Here is an 18,508-nt window from a genome sequence, read left to right as displayed (position 1 = left end):
GTGACGACAGGTTGCTGTATTTAATGGATCAAACTCAATTTAGTCTTAGACCCGTTATACATACTTATAATTATCACTCAGTTTGATGTATGAAACAAATTATGTTGTGATATTTAGTTCAACTGTAGCAACTTCAGGCACAAACAAGTGATTCAGCACAGGCTGGACTCTCTTTAGGTTTGATTAAGTCTAATCAGGCTGTTGAGCTCCAGCTGCTGTCGTGATGGACTGCAGGTCTGTCAGGAAACCTGCACGTTTCCTCAGAGCCGCGGTAAAACTCAGAGGAACAAACCCATGAAACATCCAGGCATGACCTTCCAACTGAAAACCACAGCTCATCTCCTCGACCTGCACTGCACTGTAGGCCTGATGGACTGGGACATGGACAAGGAGCTGAAACTGGCAACAACCACCGACCAGTTTTACCACGGTGACTAAAATCCATGTGGCGTCGCAAACCATGCTGGACTTAACTGATGCGACAGGAAAAACACAGATTATCATTGTTGTTGTTATTAGAAACAAGTTGTATTCACAGTTTCACATTACATTCAGGGACAGTGATCAGAGTCTCAGGGTCGAATCAGCAGATTTAAAGTTGAGAATGTGCAGTTTGAAGTTGTGTGATGTTTGTGTCTCTGTGTCCTTCTCTGTTGACAGATGACAACCTGAATGATCAGTACATGGTCCAGAGGCCTCCTGCAAGAGCCTCGAGAAGAAAAGATGAATTCATTTTTTACGATAAAACATCAGGTAAGCTGAGAGACGGACACCATGTTCTTCAAACAAATGAAGGTGAGAATATCACTTTACAGCACCAGTCTCCTGTCTGTGTTGACCTGCTGAATCAGCAACAACCTTTGTCTGGTAGGAGCTTTAATGCATAATTAACTTTGACACATTTTTTCCTTGGGTCCTGGTACTGTATATTTGCAAAGCTTTTAATAATAACAATAATGATGGTGATAAGAATAATAATAATTATAATAATGATAAACTTTATTTGTAGTGCACTTATCATATGAGATGTTGCTCAAAGTGCTTTACAATAAATAAAAAAAATGAAATAGTACAATGAAACAAGGACAATGAAATTAGACAATAGAAAGACAGTAGATGATAAAATATGTAAATGAAAACTGAAACCAGTAAACAGTAAAATATGAGAGAATTGATTAAAAGCCGAATTAAATAGTTAAAAATGTGTGTGTGTGTGTGTGTGTGTGTGTGTGTGAGAGAGTGTGTGAGAGTGTGTGAGAGTGTGTGAGAGAGAGAGAGAAACTGGCTCCATGATCCCTTTGATTTATTAAACTAGCATCAGAGAACTTTGAATAAGCATAGACATACTCTGTCAGGGTTAACTTGACTTGCCGAGTGTGTGTGTGTGTGGGTCATTCACTATCCCTCAGATTGTGGCATGTTGATGTATATTGTGCAGCGAGATACTGTACTGTCTCTCTCTTTTTCATTTTGAGGTGTTCTTCAGTTCATTGAAAAAGTTTTTGCTGTTCACTGTAATCGTGTCTCTGAGCTCCTCAAACATCTGCCGTGGTTTTTCTGTCCATCAGACACCTTTGTGAAGCCAAACCTGTGGCTGATGGTGAATCCTAACATCGTCTGCCCGGTCCAGTACGGAGCAGCTCTGCAGACTCCCTGTGGACCTGCAGGGGAAATCCAAACACCTGCTGAGACCCAACATCCACCTGCAGCAGAGCTCCACATGTTTGCCCCTGATGAAGCTCCTCTCCAGGAGGAACTGCTGCACTCAGTGTCCTCCTCCACTGAATACATGGTACAGTACACACTGCTCCACACTCACGGTTAACACTCACTCACAGTACTTATGGTGTAACCAGTCTTGATCTGCATTCTGTATGAAGTGTGGTAAGTAATGTAAACCTGGTAAGTTTGTGTGGCTAAGTAGTTGAAGTATTTTTTAAATTTACAAATAAAAGTAGTGATACCAAATGATAAAAATATACCATTACAAGTAAAGGTCCTGCATTTATTTTCTTTTGTTGTTGTGTGTTGTCAATAAAATCCACTTAAGCACTTTTACTTTTCTCCCGTCACTGTTTATCATATCACCAGAACATTATTATTGAGGTGCCCAAGGATGAAGCCGATTTTTAGTTTTATCTTCTACTGATGGGTATATTCATCCGTAAGAATGCATCATTTTATTAACAGATCATATTTGTCGTGTACTTCTTCATCTGAAAGTAACTTTAGCAGTTAAATAAATAGTGGGAGTAAAAAGTATAACACACTGTTGCAGCTAGTTGCTAGTACAGGAGTCAATGCACTGATTCAGACAATGTGAGTGTTTTTTCCTTGACTGTTAGATCAAGAATGAAGACGTCTCCTGTCGACCAGCCAGGAACAGATGCAAGGGGAGGACAACCAAAGCCAAGGTGAGGAAGTGTACGCCCATGAACTAAAGTTTGGCGTCTGCATGGATTTCTTCAAGCTGCTCTGGAAATGTTAAAATGAACACTGTCATGCACAAGCAGCTCAAGTGGAATGAGTGGACGTTTAATAAAAATGAATGAATGGGCTTTAAAAAAAAATGTTTATTTTTGGCTTTTTATTCCAGGACACTAAGGCCGTGAAGCCGGGATGCTGGCCTCGTCCACCGGTGAATTACTGCACCCTCATCGCCTTGGCGCTCAAGAGCAGCCACGCTGGGAGCCTCAAAGTCCAGCAGATTTACAACTTCATCAGGTCATAATTTAATAGCTTGGTAAAACTCGGCCAACAGTTTTATGTGAAGATCCAGTGTCATTATACAACATACATTCTGTTGACTAATTGGATGGGACCCAATCGCACAATTTTGAAGTTGCTGGAAGGCAAAAACTTTGATTAGGGCCTGTGTGTGATTTCCAAAGGTAAAGTTGCATTGGACTAACAAGTTGGACCATGGCCTATTTTGGGGGGGGGGGGTTTGAGCTCCCCCATGTTCCTCATATTCCTTTCTGTCCTTTCCCAGAGAGCACTTCCCCTTCTTTCAGACGGCTCCGGACGGCTGGAAGAACACGATCCGACACAACCTGTGCTTCAACAGCAGCTTCCGCAAAACCTGCAACCAGCTGGGCAGAGATGGGAAGAGGAAGTCGTGCTTTTGGCACCTGACTCTGGACGGCCAGCGCCGGCTGGATGACGAGATCCGCATGTTGACAGGAGAATCCCTCAAGCGGCTGGAGAAGAGCATGTGCCACCCAGGTGCAGTGAGATAAAACATTAATCTGAGGGCATGAATTCAGACGTTTGAGGACAGATTATTAATCCATGTTAAATGCTGATTCGATCTCACCAAAGTGCAGCAGCAACACTTTTAAAAGTTATGGAAATGAGTCCTTTGGCAAACAGGGGGGTGTTAATCTATCACAAAGATCTTAGTTCAAATGTTTTAAATCTTAAGACTTAATTAATTGAACGGTTGTGGGTGACGGGCAGAAAATATTTATTACTAATGACTGTTTTCTTTTTGTTTCAGATAAAATTCAGAGTTTAATTGCACTGTGACGGCAGTTGAAAAAGTCTCAGTGCATAATTAAACTTAAGACGCAGAATGTTTTCTTCTCTGTTGTGTATCATTCATGAATTCTGTAGTTTAATGCATCTTGTTTAATTCTTGTAAATATTTTGAGACCCATTAGGGACATTTTGATTTACATATTACTTTAAAAAAAAAGTGAAGACATCTGCACAATATAATGTCATTAATTAATTTAACATCTCAGAGTAAATTAATTCTTTGTGTGTTTGATTGTCTGGTTATTTGTTTTTGTTGTAGAAAGAGATAAAGATGTTTTGTGAATTTGTGTTTTGTCTATTGCATGTGTTTTCTTAAGGTTGAGCTCTCAGGGCCACCGTACAACTGGCTACGTTACCTAAGTATTTGGCAAGTGGTGTCTATCACTTTAATGCCAGACTGTTAAAGGATTTTAGAGGCAGGATACTGATATTGGAGCCTAAATACAGTTACCTGCTGTCTGTGGATATCTTTGGCATCTCTGGACTTCTGTGAAGACAGATCGTGAAATAATAATTTTATGATACGATAACACCAAAGTTAATCTCACAGTTAAAATCCTGACTCGTTAGAAACAGCTGTGCTGTCAAGTATAGTGTTACACAAACAGGGCTTTGTGAATCATGTTTTCTTTTCTCAGTACCTGCAGATTTTTTTTTAACTCACTCACTGAGTCTCCAGATGCATTTCCTTTAACCTGCTTAATACAAACTTAAAAACCAGTAATGGAAACACATGAATTACAAAAAACAAAAATGCAAAAAATGTATACGCTCGCATGAGGTGATTTTAAAGATCATTCGACAAAGCAATATTTTCCTAAATTAAATTGCATTCAAGTTGAGGCCCCCGCCATATCACGCCCCAGGGAGCCGGTTCCAACTGAGAGGCAGACTGCTGGCCTGCTTCCCAGTGTCTCTTGGGCATAATATGTCTTTATTATTTCAGGTCCGTAGGTAAATCTCACCTTCATTTGCCAACAGTCAAATGGTTTCTGGAGATGCAGTGACAGGGAGCTGATAGTTGACTTAAGGGCGTCTGCTAGTCAAATTATTGTTCTTATACAAGAAGTGAAAAAGTAGTGAGACATACAGCTTGATGTTGGAGGCTCATCGAGCAGCACCAAGAGTTTCTCACTGACGACACTGCTGCACAAGAGACTGCAAACCAACACATCAAGACAGGTAACGACACCAACTGAACATATTAACGCTGGTTTTTAGCCGGTTAGTGTCCATCAGTGTTTTTTAATCATGTCTGGTATCATAATATGATGGAAGATATTGAGAGATAATAATATCCATTCACCTGCTGAGCAGCTGTAAAGATTGTCAAAGTGTTTATCCTCACTACACACAAAAGCACAGCACGGTTCAACAAGATCCTCTCTGTACAACAGGACTGTGGTGATGATGATGATGATGATGATGAAGAGCGACCTCTCAAGACCCTTCCTCCTCCTCCTCCTCCTCTGTAGTTCAGCATCTGGACTGGGATCAGTGGTGTTAAGACACTATTCATACATCAGACATTACTACACCTGGGAGGAAGCTCGCAGTTACTGCCGGAGGTGGGGGTTTTCTTTTTATGCACATTATTGGCAATGGCTTTTTAGAAAGTTATGATTGGGCTTTAGTGAACTTACGCAGAATTATAGAGCAAGATAGATGAACATCACTCGCAATCACAACAGGTTATTTGACGCTGTTGTCAGTCTGTGTGTAACATTATCTTTTAGATGAATATTGATCCTTTATGAAATATTTTGTTTAACAATGAATTTCTTGTTTTCATCGTGGAAGAGCGAGGTCGTCCCGGTGTATATATATATGTATATATATACCCTCCCCCCTAATGAGGAGACCCTCCACAGCCCTGAGTGTGACTCCATACAGAGTTGCACTCTGTCTCTGAGTGGGAGTGTGTAGGGGCTGGATGGGAATTGGGCCTTTGTCATCTTGTTGCCCACTCTTCACTCTGCTATGGTTTCATGGCATCCGACTGAAGAATCAGCATCCACTGCTTATCTCAATGCACCCAACACCTAATATCCACATAACAGTAGCCTAAAACCTGAAACTTGATTTTATTTGTCCAAACAGCTCAGGTTTCAACGGTGACTTGGCCATCATGTATACGCAGTCAGATGTAAACAATATAAACTTACACCAATATAACGCATGGCACGGCCTGCATCTGCCCAGCTCTTCAAGTTCCTGGGCTTGGTCCGGTGGGCCAGCCATAAGCAACGTTAACTGGGGAAGAGATGAGCCACAACGAGGTGAAAAATGTGCTTACGTCTCTTACACCATAAGAAGGTAATGTGAGACTGTTCTTGCACCACTTTAAAAACTTCTAACAGTGATTTTTCATTTTAAGAACATCTACTTCAAATCACATGTATCTAATATCACTACTGAACATTTTTTCCACATTTTATATGTTGTAATATTTTAAATTTTCTATCTGATGTTATTCGTGTGAAAGTTGGAAATAGAGGTGTGAGTTCTGATGGAGGCTGAGTCTTTTATATGATGTTTTCATAATGGATGGATGGAGGGTTAGTCCCAGGGTTTTGCAGCATAATGGTGTTTACTTGTGTTTTATGTGTTTACAATTTGTATCTTAATGCTGCAGTACTACAAATATTTCGTTACTTGTATTAAATGTACGAAAATGTCAAAAACACTGAACTAACGCAGTTAACTTTAAACAACCTCGTATGTTTTTCTAGAAAGGAAAAACTGGATGAATGCATCAACTTCTGATATTTCTTTTGAAAGGTTTTATGGCTCCAATTGTGGAGCGTATTACTTCTTCTTCTGTTACACGATCCAGGCCAACAACTACAAATACATATTCATACCTCAGTCAAAGACATGGTCTGAGGCCCAGCAGTTCTGCAGGAGTAAATACCGAGATCTGGCAACTCTAAGAGACACTAAAGACGTGTCCAAAGCTATTGTCCCACGGGACTTTCCGGTCTGGACTGGACTGCGCAGAGATGGTAAGGACTAAGACAGTCACATCATGTCATGCTTTTATGAACTATTCTTATATATTCAGCCCTGTAACTTTTTTCTCTGTAAGATGTCACCAAATCAAATTACTACACATCTGTCTCACAGTAGTCTCTGAAGACTTAATGATTCTGTAGCTTTGTGAGAGGAAGAAAACACATCTGGAGACAAAAAGTTGAAAATGTGGTAGTGAGTGATATAAAACAATGCTTACAATTCTTTAAAAAAATTAAGAGAGAGACTTTCACCTCATCTGTGTTGCTGAACTTTCAACATCTGTCCTGCAGGGGGAACGTGGAAGTGGACCAAAGGGAGTTCCAAGTACAGAAATTGGGCATCAAATGAGCCGAGTAACAACGGCGACTGTGTCTCCGTCTTTTCTTTGAGAAAAAAGATGGCTACCCAAAACTGCTCCGCTCGCTTTCCCTTCATCTGCTACAGGGACAACCTGGTCCTGGTAAAGGAGAGCAAGACCTGGGAGGAGGCGCTGGAACACTGCAGAGCTCTCAGCACACCGACCACCTACAACCGTCGATATGAGCTGGTCAGCGTGCAGCCTGGAGAAGACCATGACTTTGTGATGACCAAGGTCATGCAGGCCGACACAGAGGAGGTGGGTTCACGATCGGCAACATGTGTAAGAAATGCTGTCATGAGATCTGTTTTTATAAATATAAATAACAGATAAAGCCACCTCCACCAACCAGCTCTGGCTCTGTGTTTTGTGAGCTGGACGGCCACGGCTGCATGTGGAGTGAGATATTTAAACTTACTATAAAGTAAACTACTGGGTGTTTATTATACAGTATATGAAATGGGTGGATGAAGGTGTGATATCGGACAAGCTCCAGCAGTTAAAAGTCCCATTCATTTTTGCCATTGGCGATGTTATGTGACTCAAATGTGGAGCACTACTATGGCTTGGATAGACATGAAACTCTCCCGAATAAACCATTAGTAGAAATCTCTGTCAGTTTTGATTAAAAAGTCAAAGGTACAAGTCTGTGCACATAAAAACTTAAAGGCTGACAATAACTTCAGCTCTCAAGGTAAGATAAAATAAGCTTCTAGCTACAGTTGTGCACTGTCCCTGTCAACTAAGCGATAAATGAAAATAGAATATAAATGAAAGCAAACAGAAAAGGACTTCACAGTACCGCACACACAGGTGGTCTTCAAGAACTGCATTACAGTAATCCTCACCAACGGCCTACTTTTTAAAAAAAATCCTGATGATCACATGGATGTATCATAAGTACTCTGACATCTGGACTCTTAGACGGTGCCAATCACTTGTCTCTCTCATGCCATGTGAGTTTTCTCTCTGGTTTGCTTCATGTGCCCCACTGCACACGCTCATCAGCGTCTCTCTTTCCCTGAGCCCACCAGCCCATAAACTCCACATTGAGATTACATCATGCACATAACAACAGCTTTTCTAGAATCTTGTATTAAACCTTAAAGGTCTGAACATTAAAAGTAATACTTGACCTTGTATTGTAATCGTCTGTTTTATGGGGTGGTTTGTGGGGAAAGTGCTTTGAAGACTGGAAGGGATTTTGTTTTTTTTTGTCGCAGCTCTCTTTATACATCTATGAAGGTTCATTAGTTGTTTCCTCTCCCCAGGTGTGGACAGGCCTTCGTTTCCTGGCTGGTCATTGGCTGTGGATTAACGGGGCAGATATGTTGTACCCTGACCGGCCCGTCTGCCGCCTCATGGAGCAGCACTGTGGAACCTTATCCAAGAACAACACAGGAAATGTGGAGACCAGAGACTGTGAAGAGAGAAAGAACTTCCTTTGTTACAGCAAGTTATTCTGACATCATCATCATCATCATCATCTGCATCAGGGTAGTCGCTGCCACATTGTCTTGCAAACACCATCCACCTTCTCTGTTGATGTTCTCATGCCAGCAAATGTTTGGTACACCTGTTCTATAGATGCTAGATGGAGGTTATGTAAATAGGCCTTTAAATTCATTCATGGAATATGAATCACACTATGTTTTTTTCTTATAAAATTTTATGGTTCTCTCATAGATCATGTATCAGCCCATTAACTGATCAACTGTCATCATATCTCTTTGTTTATCATTACATTACAAAAATCCTTAAAAGATCTAACATGAAACTTTACTATTTTCAAAATGTAGTAGGTTTTATCTCACATTTTTTATATTAAAGGGTTAGTTTAATGAAGTTTTGTTTCCTCACTGTTGTCATGTTTCGTAAGAGTTTCCGACAGTGTTCTCTCAGCGAACTCTCACAAGAGTTAACGGCGCCAGAGAAGAACCAACAGAAGGTGGTGGTAATGTGCCAAAAAGTACGGTGGCCCTGAGGGCTCAACACACTGCAACAAAACACATGCAAATAGACAAAACACAAACGATTTCAGAAAACATCTTCGTGAATTTCACCACACATGTGCTGCGAATAGTGTTTTCAGCAGACAAAACATTGTGTTGAGGTCTCAGGGTCGTCGTATGACAAGCTAAGTTACCTAAATATTTATCTAAATGAGTTGGGACATGAACAAGCCTGTACTGCTAAATGCCAACAAAAATGGCTACCTAGCAACCGTCAGCCAGACAGCAAAGCATTAATCCATAAACTGACTTGTGTGGCCACAGTGCACTTTTCACACTGTTTCAGCTCCATGGAGATGGATGGAGTGATTAACATGGATGCCGGCCACTCTGAAAGCCCGTTCATAACTCACTGTGAACCGAGTCCATGCTGTAATGGAAACACTGGAGATGAAACTGATGCCTGTCAGTGATCAGTGTTGCTGTGCAGAGAAACAAACTCACTGTGAATCACTGCAGTCAGCTGGACGAGTGAGTATCAGTGTTGGCAGGCTGACACATGCACGCACACACACACACACACACACATAAGGCGTGTCCAATATAACAGAAGCATCAGTGTGCTGAGAAGCTGCTGGGATTACTGTCCTGCTATCTTGGGAGTGAAATGTCTGAGACGTAAGAGAAGATCTTAGATTTTAATTTTGGAAACAGATAAAAACATAAAACACGCTCGAGGAGAACTGGAACGAATTAAAAGCTGGATGAAGGATATTAGAGGAGTTAGTTGTGGCCGGATTTTTCTGTTCGTTAAAGGTTAATCCCTCCCTGAGTTTAATGAAGCTGGCAGCTGTTCAGTGATGAATGTTTCACAGATGTGTCATATGCTTGTTATGAACGAGAGGAGGAGACTGTTCCAGCAGGGCAGAATCTCAGAAACCCAGTCTCTCTGAACAGGATGGTGTTGACAGGGAGTGTGTGTGAGTTTATGGACCATGTCTTGAATAAAAATACACAATTTCAATCTGCACAGACTTAATGACTTTGTTCAACTTCAGTCAGTAGACAAAACAAGACTTCATAAAACAAATTAACAAAGCCAAGAACTCAACATTTCACAGACAGGTAGTCCAAACTAAATAACGTTTGCTTTCCAAAGCAAATACCTGCTGCCTACATTACCCATAATGCTGACTGCAACAGCAGTGCACTGCATAGTGTCTTCATGGGAGGTTTAAGGGAGTTTATAGTTGACATTGCAAAATGTGCCAATATGAAGTGTCTTCAGGGGCCCCTTTTCCCCTTGGGGGCCCCAAGCATTTGTCTGGTTTGCCTCTCCTGATGGAGCACCTCAGGATACCACTTCCACTTTTGCTTCTGAGAGACAAACTTTTTATGTGCACAAAGTTATAGTGAAAACCAGTCGGTGGTTTTCCTGTGGTTTGTTCACAATACAAGCTTCTAATGTGAAACAGGAGCAGCAGGAAGTGATTCATTTGAATTGTAGTAACTTAACAGAGCAAATGCACGTCCAATATAGCTGCAGGACTTTCAGACTGTGGAGTTGATCATGACTGGGTGGCCCCACACGTATGTTTTCACTGTCATGATTTTATTCATTTAAAGGAACCCTGTGGTGTTTCTGACCACTCGAACTGCTGCGGAGAAATGTCTTTACGAGTCGGATCCCATTTTGTTTGTGTCGTACTCGCACTTTTGTTTGCAAGAAAACGTCTATAAGGACACCTTTAATTCATGTGTAACATTTGTTTCATATGTTTACTTTAGAAATCATGCTTATACAGTGGGGTCCACTTTAAAGTGAGCTCAGACGTTTGGACCCCATTAAACAGGCACACACACACACACACACACACACACACACACACAACCTGTTTAAAGAAACTGAATGGCATATAGAGATAAATGAAACCAGCAGCTGGCTTAGTAATAAAAGCAAGAAAAGGAAGTCATTATGGTATGGTTTGGTAAAGAGTCAGCAGTAATGTCAAGTATTCATAACTTGTAATAAATGAAACAGTAGAACAAAACCTCTCATTCAGTGTCTGTGGTTTCCAACATGCAGTGCAGTTAGATGTGCACTAGGTGGCAGACGTTTCTGCCTCTGCTGGAAACATCCTCGTTACACACTGAACTTCATCCATCCAGTCAAAGTGGATGTCGTTCTCACTGTGGTTTGGTCTCTGTGGGTGAATTTTGACACTGAAAATACCACAGACCAAAACTTTGGGTTTCAGCAGGAGGTTGGCTTTTATGCTCAGAGGCCAGAGCTGGCTCAGAAACTCTAACAACATTCATTATGTGGTGTAGAACTTTCTGCTTAGGTTTTATTTATCTATTTAAATTTTAATAATGGGTTTTTGTCCAAGAGATTTAATGCAGAGAAGGGGGGAAAAAAAGTTTAAGGGAGATTACAATGGATTAGAGGTTAAGTGGAAAATTGAGTATTTTATAGGGAGATGACATGACTCATTCTCACCGTCACCTTTGGAAAACGTGATGTCAGAGTTTTGTTTATTTTGTGAATGCAAACAGACACAGACACAGTAGTCTACAAACGTGTGATGTGTTGAAGCTGTTCACCTACTGCGCTCTCAGCCCCTCCTCTAACCCTGATCCATGACGCTCAGACCACATATCCTGGTCCTGGATTGCGCAGTCACTCAGGCATTCTCAAAATTTATTACTGGGGAAATGTTGAACATATGAACTCCCCAGGTCTTCCTCTCTTTCATATTCTTAGCAACTGACAAGGTGGAAAAAAACCAGCGGAAAAAGGAGAGTGATTTCCATTAAAATAAACCATGTAAACTCAGAGAAGCCACAGGACAGACACCCACCTAACAATGTTTTGTCGACCTTTTAAGTCGCTACAAAGAGCTCTTATTTTCCATACTTTTCCTTAAACAAATGCATCAGTACATCACTCAGTTGTTACAACAAAGACTTACTCCCCCAGGCAGTGTTTCCTTCCCAGCTGTGTGTCACCTCCAGCAAGCTCTACCAACTTCCAGCTATTTGGATGAGCTGCTGAGTGCTCCTCCTTGACGTCACTCACCTGTAATCCATTCCCTCATCTGTCTGGACTGGATCTGCAGCGTGATGCCGTTTTTACGGGACAGCTGGCAATGTTTACTGTAGTGGGAGAGACTGACGGGGTGTTTGGGCCAAGAGTGGAGAACGGAGCTGCAACCTTCAGACCCAAATTTAGACGGGAGGTCTCAAATTGTGCAGAAAACTTAATTAAATAGTAACATGCCTGTCAACCGAACGGAGGGAAAATACAACACAACACTGGATTACACAGCTGGCCCAGATACAATGCAAAGGCAGCATGAAACCAGCAGAAGTGATGTAAAGAGTCAGGTTCACTTCAGGTGACGTAACTGAGTAGAGACATCTGCTCGAGTTGAAAACATCTCAACCTTCGGAGAGAAATTTACATGACGCAAGAAAACCAGAAGCCAGTCAGACTGTTTGCCGAACATTGTGCGAACTGATCCTGGCAGCATTGTTTAATGAACTCATCTGTCAGACTCAACTGGACCGTCACAATAACTGCATGAGGAGAGATTAATCTGAATATTTTGATAGTTAAAAAGAGGGATTGGTGAATGTGATTAGGATAAACTTTTCCTTTACCCCCCCCCCCCCATTCAGCATTAGTAAGCAATATACAAACATTTAATAAATAGTTTCTTACACATTAAAATGTAGTTGTCAGCAGATATAAGTGCAATTTTGAGTGTTTATTAATGTTATCATGTTTTATATTCTCACAACATTGTTTTTCCTCTGTTGTCTGCAGGACTTTCAGACTGTGGAGTTGATCATGACTTGGTGGCTCCACACGTATGTTTTCACTGTCATGATTTTATTCATTTAAAGGAACCCTGCGGAGTTTCTAACCACTAGAACTGCTGCGGAGAAATGTCTTTACGAGTGGGATCCCGTTTTGTTTGTGTCGTACTGGCACTTTTGTTTGCAAGAAAACGTCTATAAGGACACCTTTAATTCATGTGTAACATTTGTTGTCTGTTTATACAATCAAGCAACCACTTAAATGTTTACGGTTTATAAGTCTTCAGTATGGAGGGGTTGACGTACGTGTTAGTGGAGAGGGATTAGTTTAAGTCTGTCATTTTTGTGAAAACAAAGCCGAGAAGATAGGAGAGAGGGTGCACTGTAAAATGTAAAGGTTTCTGCAAATGAGATTTTAAACAATAATATAGCAGCAAGCAGCTATTTTCTATGTAACGATATAGTGGAGTAATGACGTCCTGAGCAGAGTTTCTTCCAGAATTTTCTTCACTGAAGAAACTGAAACGTTTTCATCTGAAAAGGCCTCCAACAAAGAAAGAGATGAGAGCGGGGCACAGGCGGCGTGGCCATGGGGAATATCAGCTCGGTTGGCTGGTAGACCATGAACCGGCTCCGTCAGTGTCATTCGTACAGCCCGGTCCCAGCGGATAAGTCCAAGGCTGAGTTTCTTTCCCAGTCCAACCGTGGAGTCAATACTGGTCTGGCTTTACCGAGATGAACGTCCCACCATCTCTTCTCCTCCATGTGTAAGTACCTTGATGCAACACAATGTTATATATCTGTTTTCATTAGTGACCGGCTACAGAAGGCATGACAACTTAGCTAATTTGCTGTAACCGAAGTTATGAATGTATTCAGCAAATGTTGCTATTGCTAGCTGGCTTAATGTTAGCATTGCTGTGGAAGCACATCACTGCAATGCTAACGTTGGCTAATTGTTGTGACTGGATTGTTTTTGTTGCCTCTCATATACACAGTGTGACTTTATTCAGTTGTGTTTCTTGTTGTGTGTTTAGTGGCCACTTTCACTGGGCTTCATAACACCTTAGGCCTGAGATGCTGGTGGTCTAGCGCGACATCTAGTGGCAGTAATTATCCTTTACAGAACCTTTAATATTGCAGTATTTTAATCCATATAATATACTGTACAATAAAGAAGCATCTTGTAGAAACTGCCAGAGTTTTCCTGTGGATTTAGGCTGTCTCAGTGTCTTCCGTCTCTCCGTGTGATCCCAGACTGATTCCATGATGTTGAGGTCAGGGCTCTGTGGCGGCCAGACCATCTGCTGCAGGACTCTGTTCATCTTGTCTCTGAAGATAATGTCTCTGGCTGTTTGTTTGGACTTGTTGATGGTGTTGCCATCCTCTTGTCATCTAAATTATGTACATCAACAGATTGAAAATCCATAAGCTGCCCTGTATATCACATAAAACTGATAAGAATGCATATTGATTATCAGTTTGTAGAGAACTGAGGAGAGTTCCTTTCAACTAAAACTAACCTGAAAATCGAAGGGACTGAGGTTTTCACCGGACAGTTTGCCACAGTGTGTGTTGTGTTTCCTAATTCTCCAAACTAAAAACTAAAATTCCTCCTCAGGGGAAGCACTGCAGAAAGTGTTGAAGTTGGCGGCGTCACCATCAGCCTCATACCGAGCTGTTTCGACAGTCAGACTGTGTTAAGTGCTGTGGGAGTGTTGCCGTGGTAACCATTTTGTGGAGTGTTTGTGAGCGTTTCAAGCTCCCGCGGGATTTTAGGGGGTGGGCGAACGAGAAAGTGTGTGTGTGTGTATGTGTGTGTGTGTGTGTGTGTGTGTGCGCATGTGTTTAAGCGTGAGTGTAAATCAGTGTTGGCTGGAGATGCCTGGGTGACCTAATGCACATCTGTGTGTGTGTTGGACTGATAGATGGAGAGAGTTTTTAGTAAGAGAAAAGTTCTACTTCTGTCTTTGTGTTCAGAAGCTGAGTCTCTTATCGTAGTGTCCAAACAGAAACAAACAAACAAACAAACAAACAAACAAACAGAGGAACAGAATGGGTGGGGTTAAGCCCCAGTCCTCTGACAGTGATGTGACTCTGTATTTGGAGATGGGCTCGTCGCCTCCAGCAGCTGCTCCTGTTCTGAGCTGCCATATCTTATTCATAACCTGCTGAACAGTAACCAGATCCAGCACACTCATTATCCCTTCAGCTTTGTTTTCAGGCTGCTGCTAATATCTGAGTTTTATACAGACCGAACAAAGACCATAAAGTATCATTTACACTCCTTCTATGACGATGTTTTTGTTTTAATTTGTGCTTCCCAGACCACAAGACACACTAAACCAGAAAGACAGAGACAAAAGCTCAAGCTCAGTTTGTCCTGGCCTGTGCTTCCTTCAAAATTCAAATGTATATACAGCACTGTGGAAAAGTTTTAGGTACTTCAGATGTTGATTCTTATCCGTCATCCAGAAGCATCAGGAGGCATCTGATCAGACCAGATTCATTCTGCAGCAGGAACGAGTCATAAAGAACTAGATGGTCTGGCCCCCACAGGGCCCTGATCTCAACGACATGGAGTCAGTCTGAGATCACATGAAGAGACAGAAGACACTTCTCCCAGATGCTGGAGCAACCATCCTGCCAAGTACCTGAAAAACTGTGAGCAGGTATACCAAGAAGAACTGGCACTGGTTTAAAGGCAAAGGGGCAGTCACAGCAAATACTGATCTGAATAGGTTTTTTCTGTTTGCAGCACTTTGTATGAAGTTAATTTATAATTAATAATTAAAGGCATTATTTTGAAAGCAAATTATTCATATTCATGTTTTTTGTTTTTTTGGATACAAATGTTACAAATGTTATTTACTTTTTAAAGTAATTGTAATAACTCCAACAGTGTTTCTAGATTAACTGGATCTTGGTCAGTTTCCCATAGTGCTCGTATCTGAGTGGTTAGGGTTAGGGTCAGGACGACACACAACAACTGATAACTGATGATCATTAAAACCAAATGTCTTTTCAGTTTATTACAACTGAGTTGAAATTTTTAGCTCTCTGACAAAAGACTTATATTTGTTGAACTTTTAACATTCAATGTAACATTATCCAAACTACTTTTGTTCTGTTTTATTTCCTCTCTTACACATATGCTCTGACTGGGCCGTCAAATCTGGCAACACTGACCCACAAAGAGTGTAAGTTAACACCTGAAATATTTATGCAGACAAACGGAAATCACAAAGAGGTAAGAAACTAGTTATTACTTATATTTAAGTTATGTTTAACGTTATATTCAGTTATTGTCTTTACTGAAAGAATTAGACACATTTCATGGTGTTTTCTCTGCTACTTGGAACTGAACAGAAATATCAATTAGTTGAATGCAGTTAATAAGTTAACTGGACCTGTAACATTCAACATGCATGTTTAAGAGGTTTGTTGAAAAGTGAGATACCCACCTATCAGGCTGTTTGAATGATAGTTTATAACTTCCCTCATTAAACAGTCAGGACTCGACTGATGGGTAAAAATAAATAAATAATGGAAATCAATAGATTCTCAGGGAATTCCAGAAATACAGTAAATGTTTGTTTTTGTTTCTATTGAGAAAACAACAAGAGAAGCGGATCAAGCTTCATGTCGCAGTCATTTTTGGGTTTTTAAAGAGCAGTGAGTCACACATGGGCCGGTCTCTCCAAACGTGTTTCTGTATATAAACACACAACTACAGTATACAGGCTGACACTCCCCTCATAGTACACATGCATATAATATTGTTGCTGATCCACTGTTATGATATCATCTTACTTTTCCCCTAGGGAGAGTCACGTGACCTCTGTTAGAGTGAGAGAGGGGGGGTCAAAATGCTTCAATGAAAACCACATGGAGGGAGGAGAGAGCTGCGACTAAACAGGGAGAGAGAGAGAGAGAGAGAGAGAGAGAGGGTGACATGAGCTACAGAGACAGAACAAGAAGAAAAACAGAACAGCTGTAGGAAAGGTCTAAGACTCCAGAACCAGAACCAAGATCAGATCCGGGAGCAGGACCAAAGGCTGTGACCAACCACCAGAACCATAACCCAGGACCACAGACCAGGAGCGGCCCAGTCCAACATGTCAGAGTCCATCAAAAGAAGGAGCTCCAGCAGACAGCTCCTGCAGAACCTGATCAGGTCAGAGAAAAAAGCTTTTAACACATGACAGCTTTGTTTTGTTTTCACTCGTAACTGCAGGATCAAATTAGCAGATTGCTAAAGGTGTATTCTCCAGAATCTGATCAATTTCGTTGTGGATCAGGAAAAACAACAACAATGTGATTAAAAGATTTCATGTAGTCGTCATCAAAGAAGAAAACATTAATTAACCAGTGGTGGAAACTAACTACATTTACTTATGTACAATTCTAAGATATTTGTCCTTTACTTTAGAATTCTCCTTTTATTTAATGTTTTAGCTTTTTACCAGAGGCTGACAGTAACTAAGTTCATTTAGTCAAGCTCTATACTTAGGGAGGGAAAAACTGTACTTATTACTCCACTTTTTAAATTGTATTTATCAGGTATAGTTGCAATTCACTTTTAAGATTATGAGCTCACTTATGAAACATAGGATCAGTTAATAAATTTGATGCACCTCAATTTTTCTAGTTCATACTAAAATTTACCCAGTGTAAAGTCTGTGTTTCTGAAATCAAAGCACAGAATAAATGAATAATAAAGATGTTTTACAGAAATAAACAAGGAATCGAATCATGGAATCTTCACTCCTAAATTCATCCTAACACACTAGTGGCTTCTTTCTACAATGGGAATCAAACATAACAAAATGTCATTATTTTGCTGTAGGATGAATCTTTTTTTACCTGGGAAGGTTACAGCTTACCTGTGTACTATTTAAGGTTGTTCACTAGACTTGAGCTGCTGAATAATAAAAACTGGAAAAATTAGGGTGTTTTCTAAAACTTTTAATTCTTAGTGTAGATTAAACTACCCAAAAGTAGTTAAAATTAGCTCCACTTTGACCAACTACAACATGAATGTACCACTTAAATATTAATGCATCATAAATAATGATTCAGTATTATAATAATAAAACACTAACTGGGTCATTCTGCTAAATGAGTTGTTGTACTTTAGATTCTTCCACCACTGGTTTTTACTCCACTACATTTATTTGACAGTTACAGTTAATACTTACTCTTCAGTTAAAGATTTAAGAACTTATGATCAGTACTGTACACATAGAAGCATATAAAATATATATGAAATGTAAATAATGTTATGGGCATCAACTTCTTGTCAGAAGACTTTTCTAGAACTGCTGGAGAAACGCAGGATTGCTTGTTTTTCTTACACTTCAACTTTAACTTCATTGTCTCCAAATGTGCATATACTTACTTATAGGAAAATAAATAAAATGTACAATTAAAACAATGTAAAACATTATGATAAAACCTCCAGCCAGTGGGTAAAACAAGATCACCATCATTGTACCTATATTATATGGAAAACAGATCATCAGAGTCACCCTGATCTTTTAAAAGACTGCCGGTGTAAAAAAGAAAACATGACAGTAATGTCTGTGTAGTTGATATATGTGCTTGAGGCATGAAAATCCATATTTGTTAAAAGAATTGGTTAAGTTAAGTTAAGTTGCAATTAAAAAAAAATGAGTGTGAGAGGCTGAGACAGATCTCAGTCAAGCATACGTGCACCAAAACATGCTTCTCTTCAAAAATGTTAACATCTCAGAACAGTTATTTCAGTTTCAAAATCTCTATCACGACACATATTACACACAAGTGAACATTGACGCCT

General features: G+C 40.4%; 2 protein-coding genes across 2 annotated transcripts in view; both read left to right on the top strand.

The window, feature by feature from the left end:
* Positions 1-309: 309 nt before the first annotated feature.
* Positions 310-3,573, top strand: LOC111223048 (forkhead box protein N5-like). Its single transcript, XM_022747022.1, has 7 exons — positions 310-430; positions 661-753; positions 1,569-1,792; positions 2,346-2,414; positions 2,597-2,724; positions 2,993-3,225; positions 3,500-3,573. Exons 1-7 carry the CDS (start codon positions 310-312, stop codon positions 3,526-3,528), a joined length of 897 nt encoding a protein of 298 aa, XP_022602743.1. The 3' UTR covers positions 3,529-3,573.
* Positions 3,574-16,714: 13,141 nt separating this feature from the next.
* Positions 16,715-18,508, top strand: part of LOC111223039 (lymphocyte-specific protein 1-like) — a 29,879-nt gene continuing 28,085 nt past the window's right edge. Inside the window, exon 1 of the mRNA XM_022747010.1 lies at positions 16,715-16,864. Within this exon, the coding sequence (XP_022602731.1) occupies positions 16,806-16,864 (59 nt within the window). The 5' untranslated portion in view covers positions 16,715-16,805. The remainder of the gene's footprint in view (positions 16,865-18,508) is intronic.

This window comes from Seriola dumerili, unplaced genomic scaffold, assembly GCF_002260705.1.
Source record: "Seriola dumerili isolate Sdu_G_001 unplaced genomic scaffold, Sdu_1.0 BDQW01000011.1, whole genome shotgun sequence".
In the NCBI taxonomy this organism is placed as follows: domain Eukaryota; kingdom Metazoa; phylum Chordata; class Actinopteri; order Carangiformes; family Carangidae; genus Seriola; species Seriola dumerili.
The sequence above is the reverse complement of the archived record's forward strand: the minus strand, read 5'-3'. Positions and strand labels throughout refer to the sequence as shown.

Coding starts and splice junctions, on each gene's coding strand:
- LOC111223048 (XM_022747022.1), top strand. CDS start 310: ATGACCTTCCAACTGAAAACCACAGCTCATCTCCTCGACCTGCACTGC. Junction 431..660: donor CACCGACCAGTTTTACCACG/GTGACTAAAATC, acceptor CTCTGTTGACAG/ATGACAACCTGAATGATCAG. Junction 754..1,568: donor TTTTTACGATAAAACATCAG/GTAAGCTGAGAG, acceptor TCTGTCCATCAG/ACACCTTTGTGAAGCCAAAC.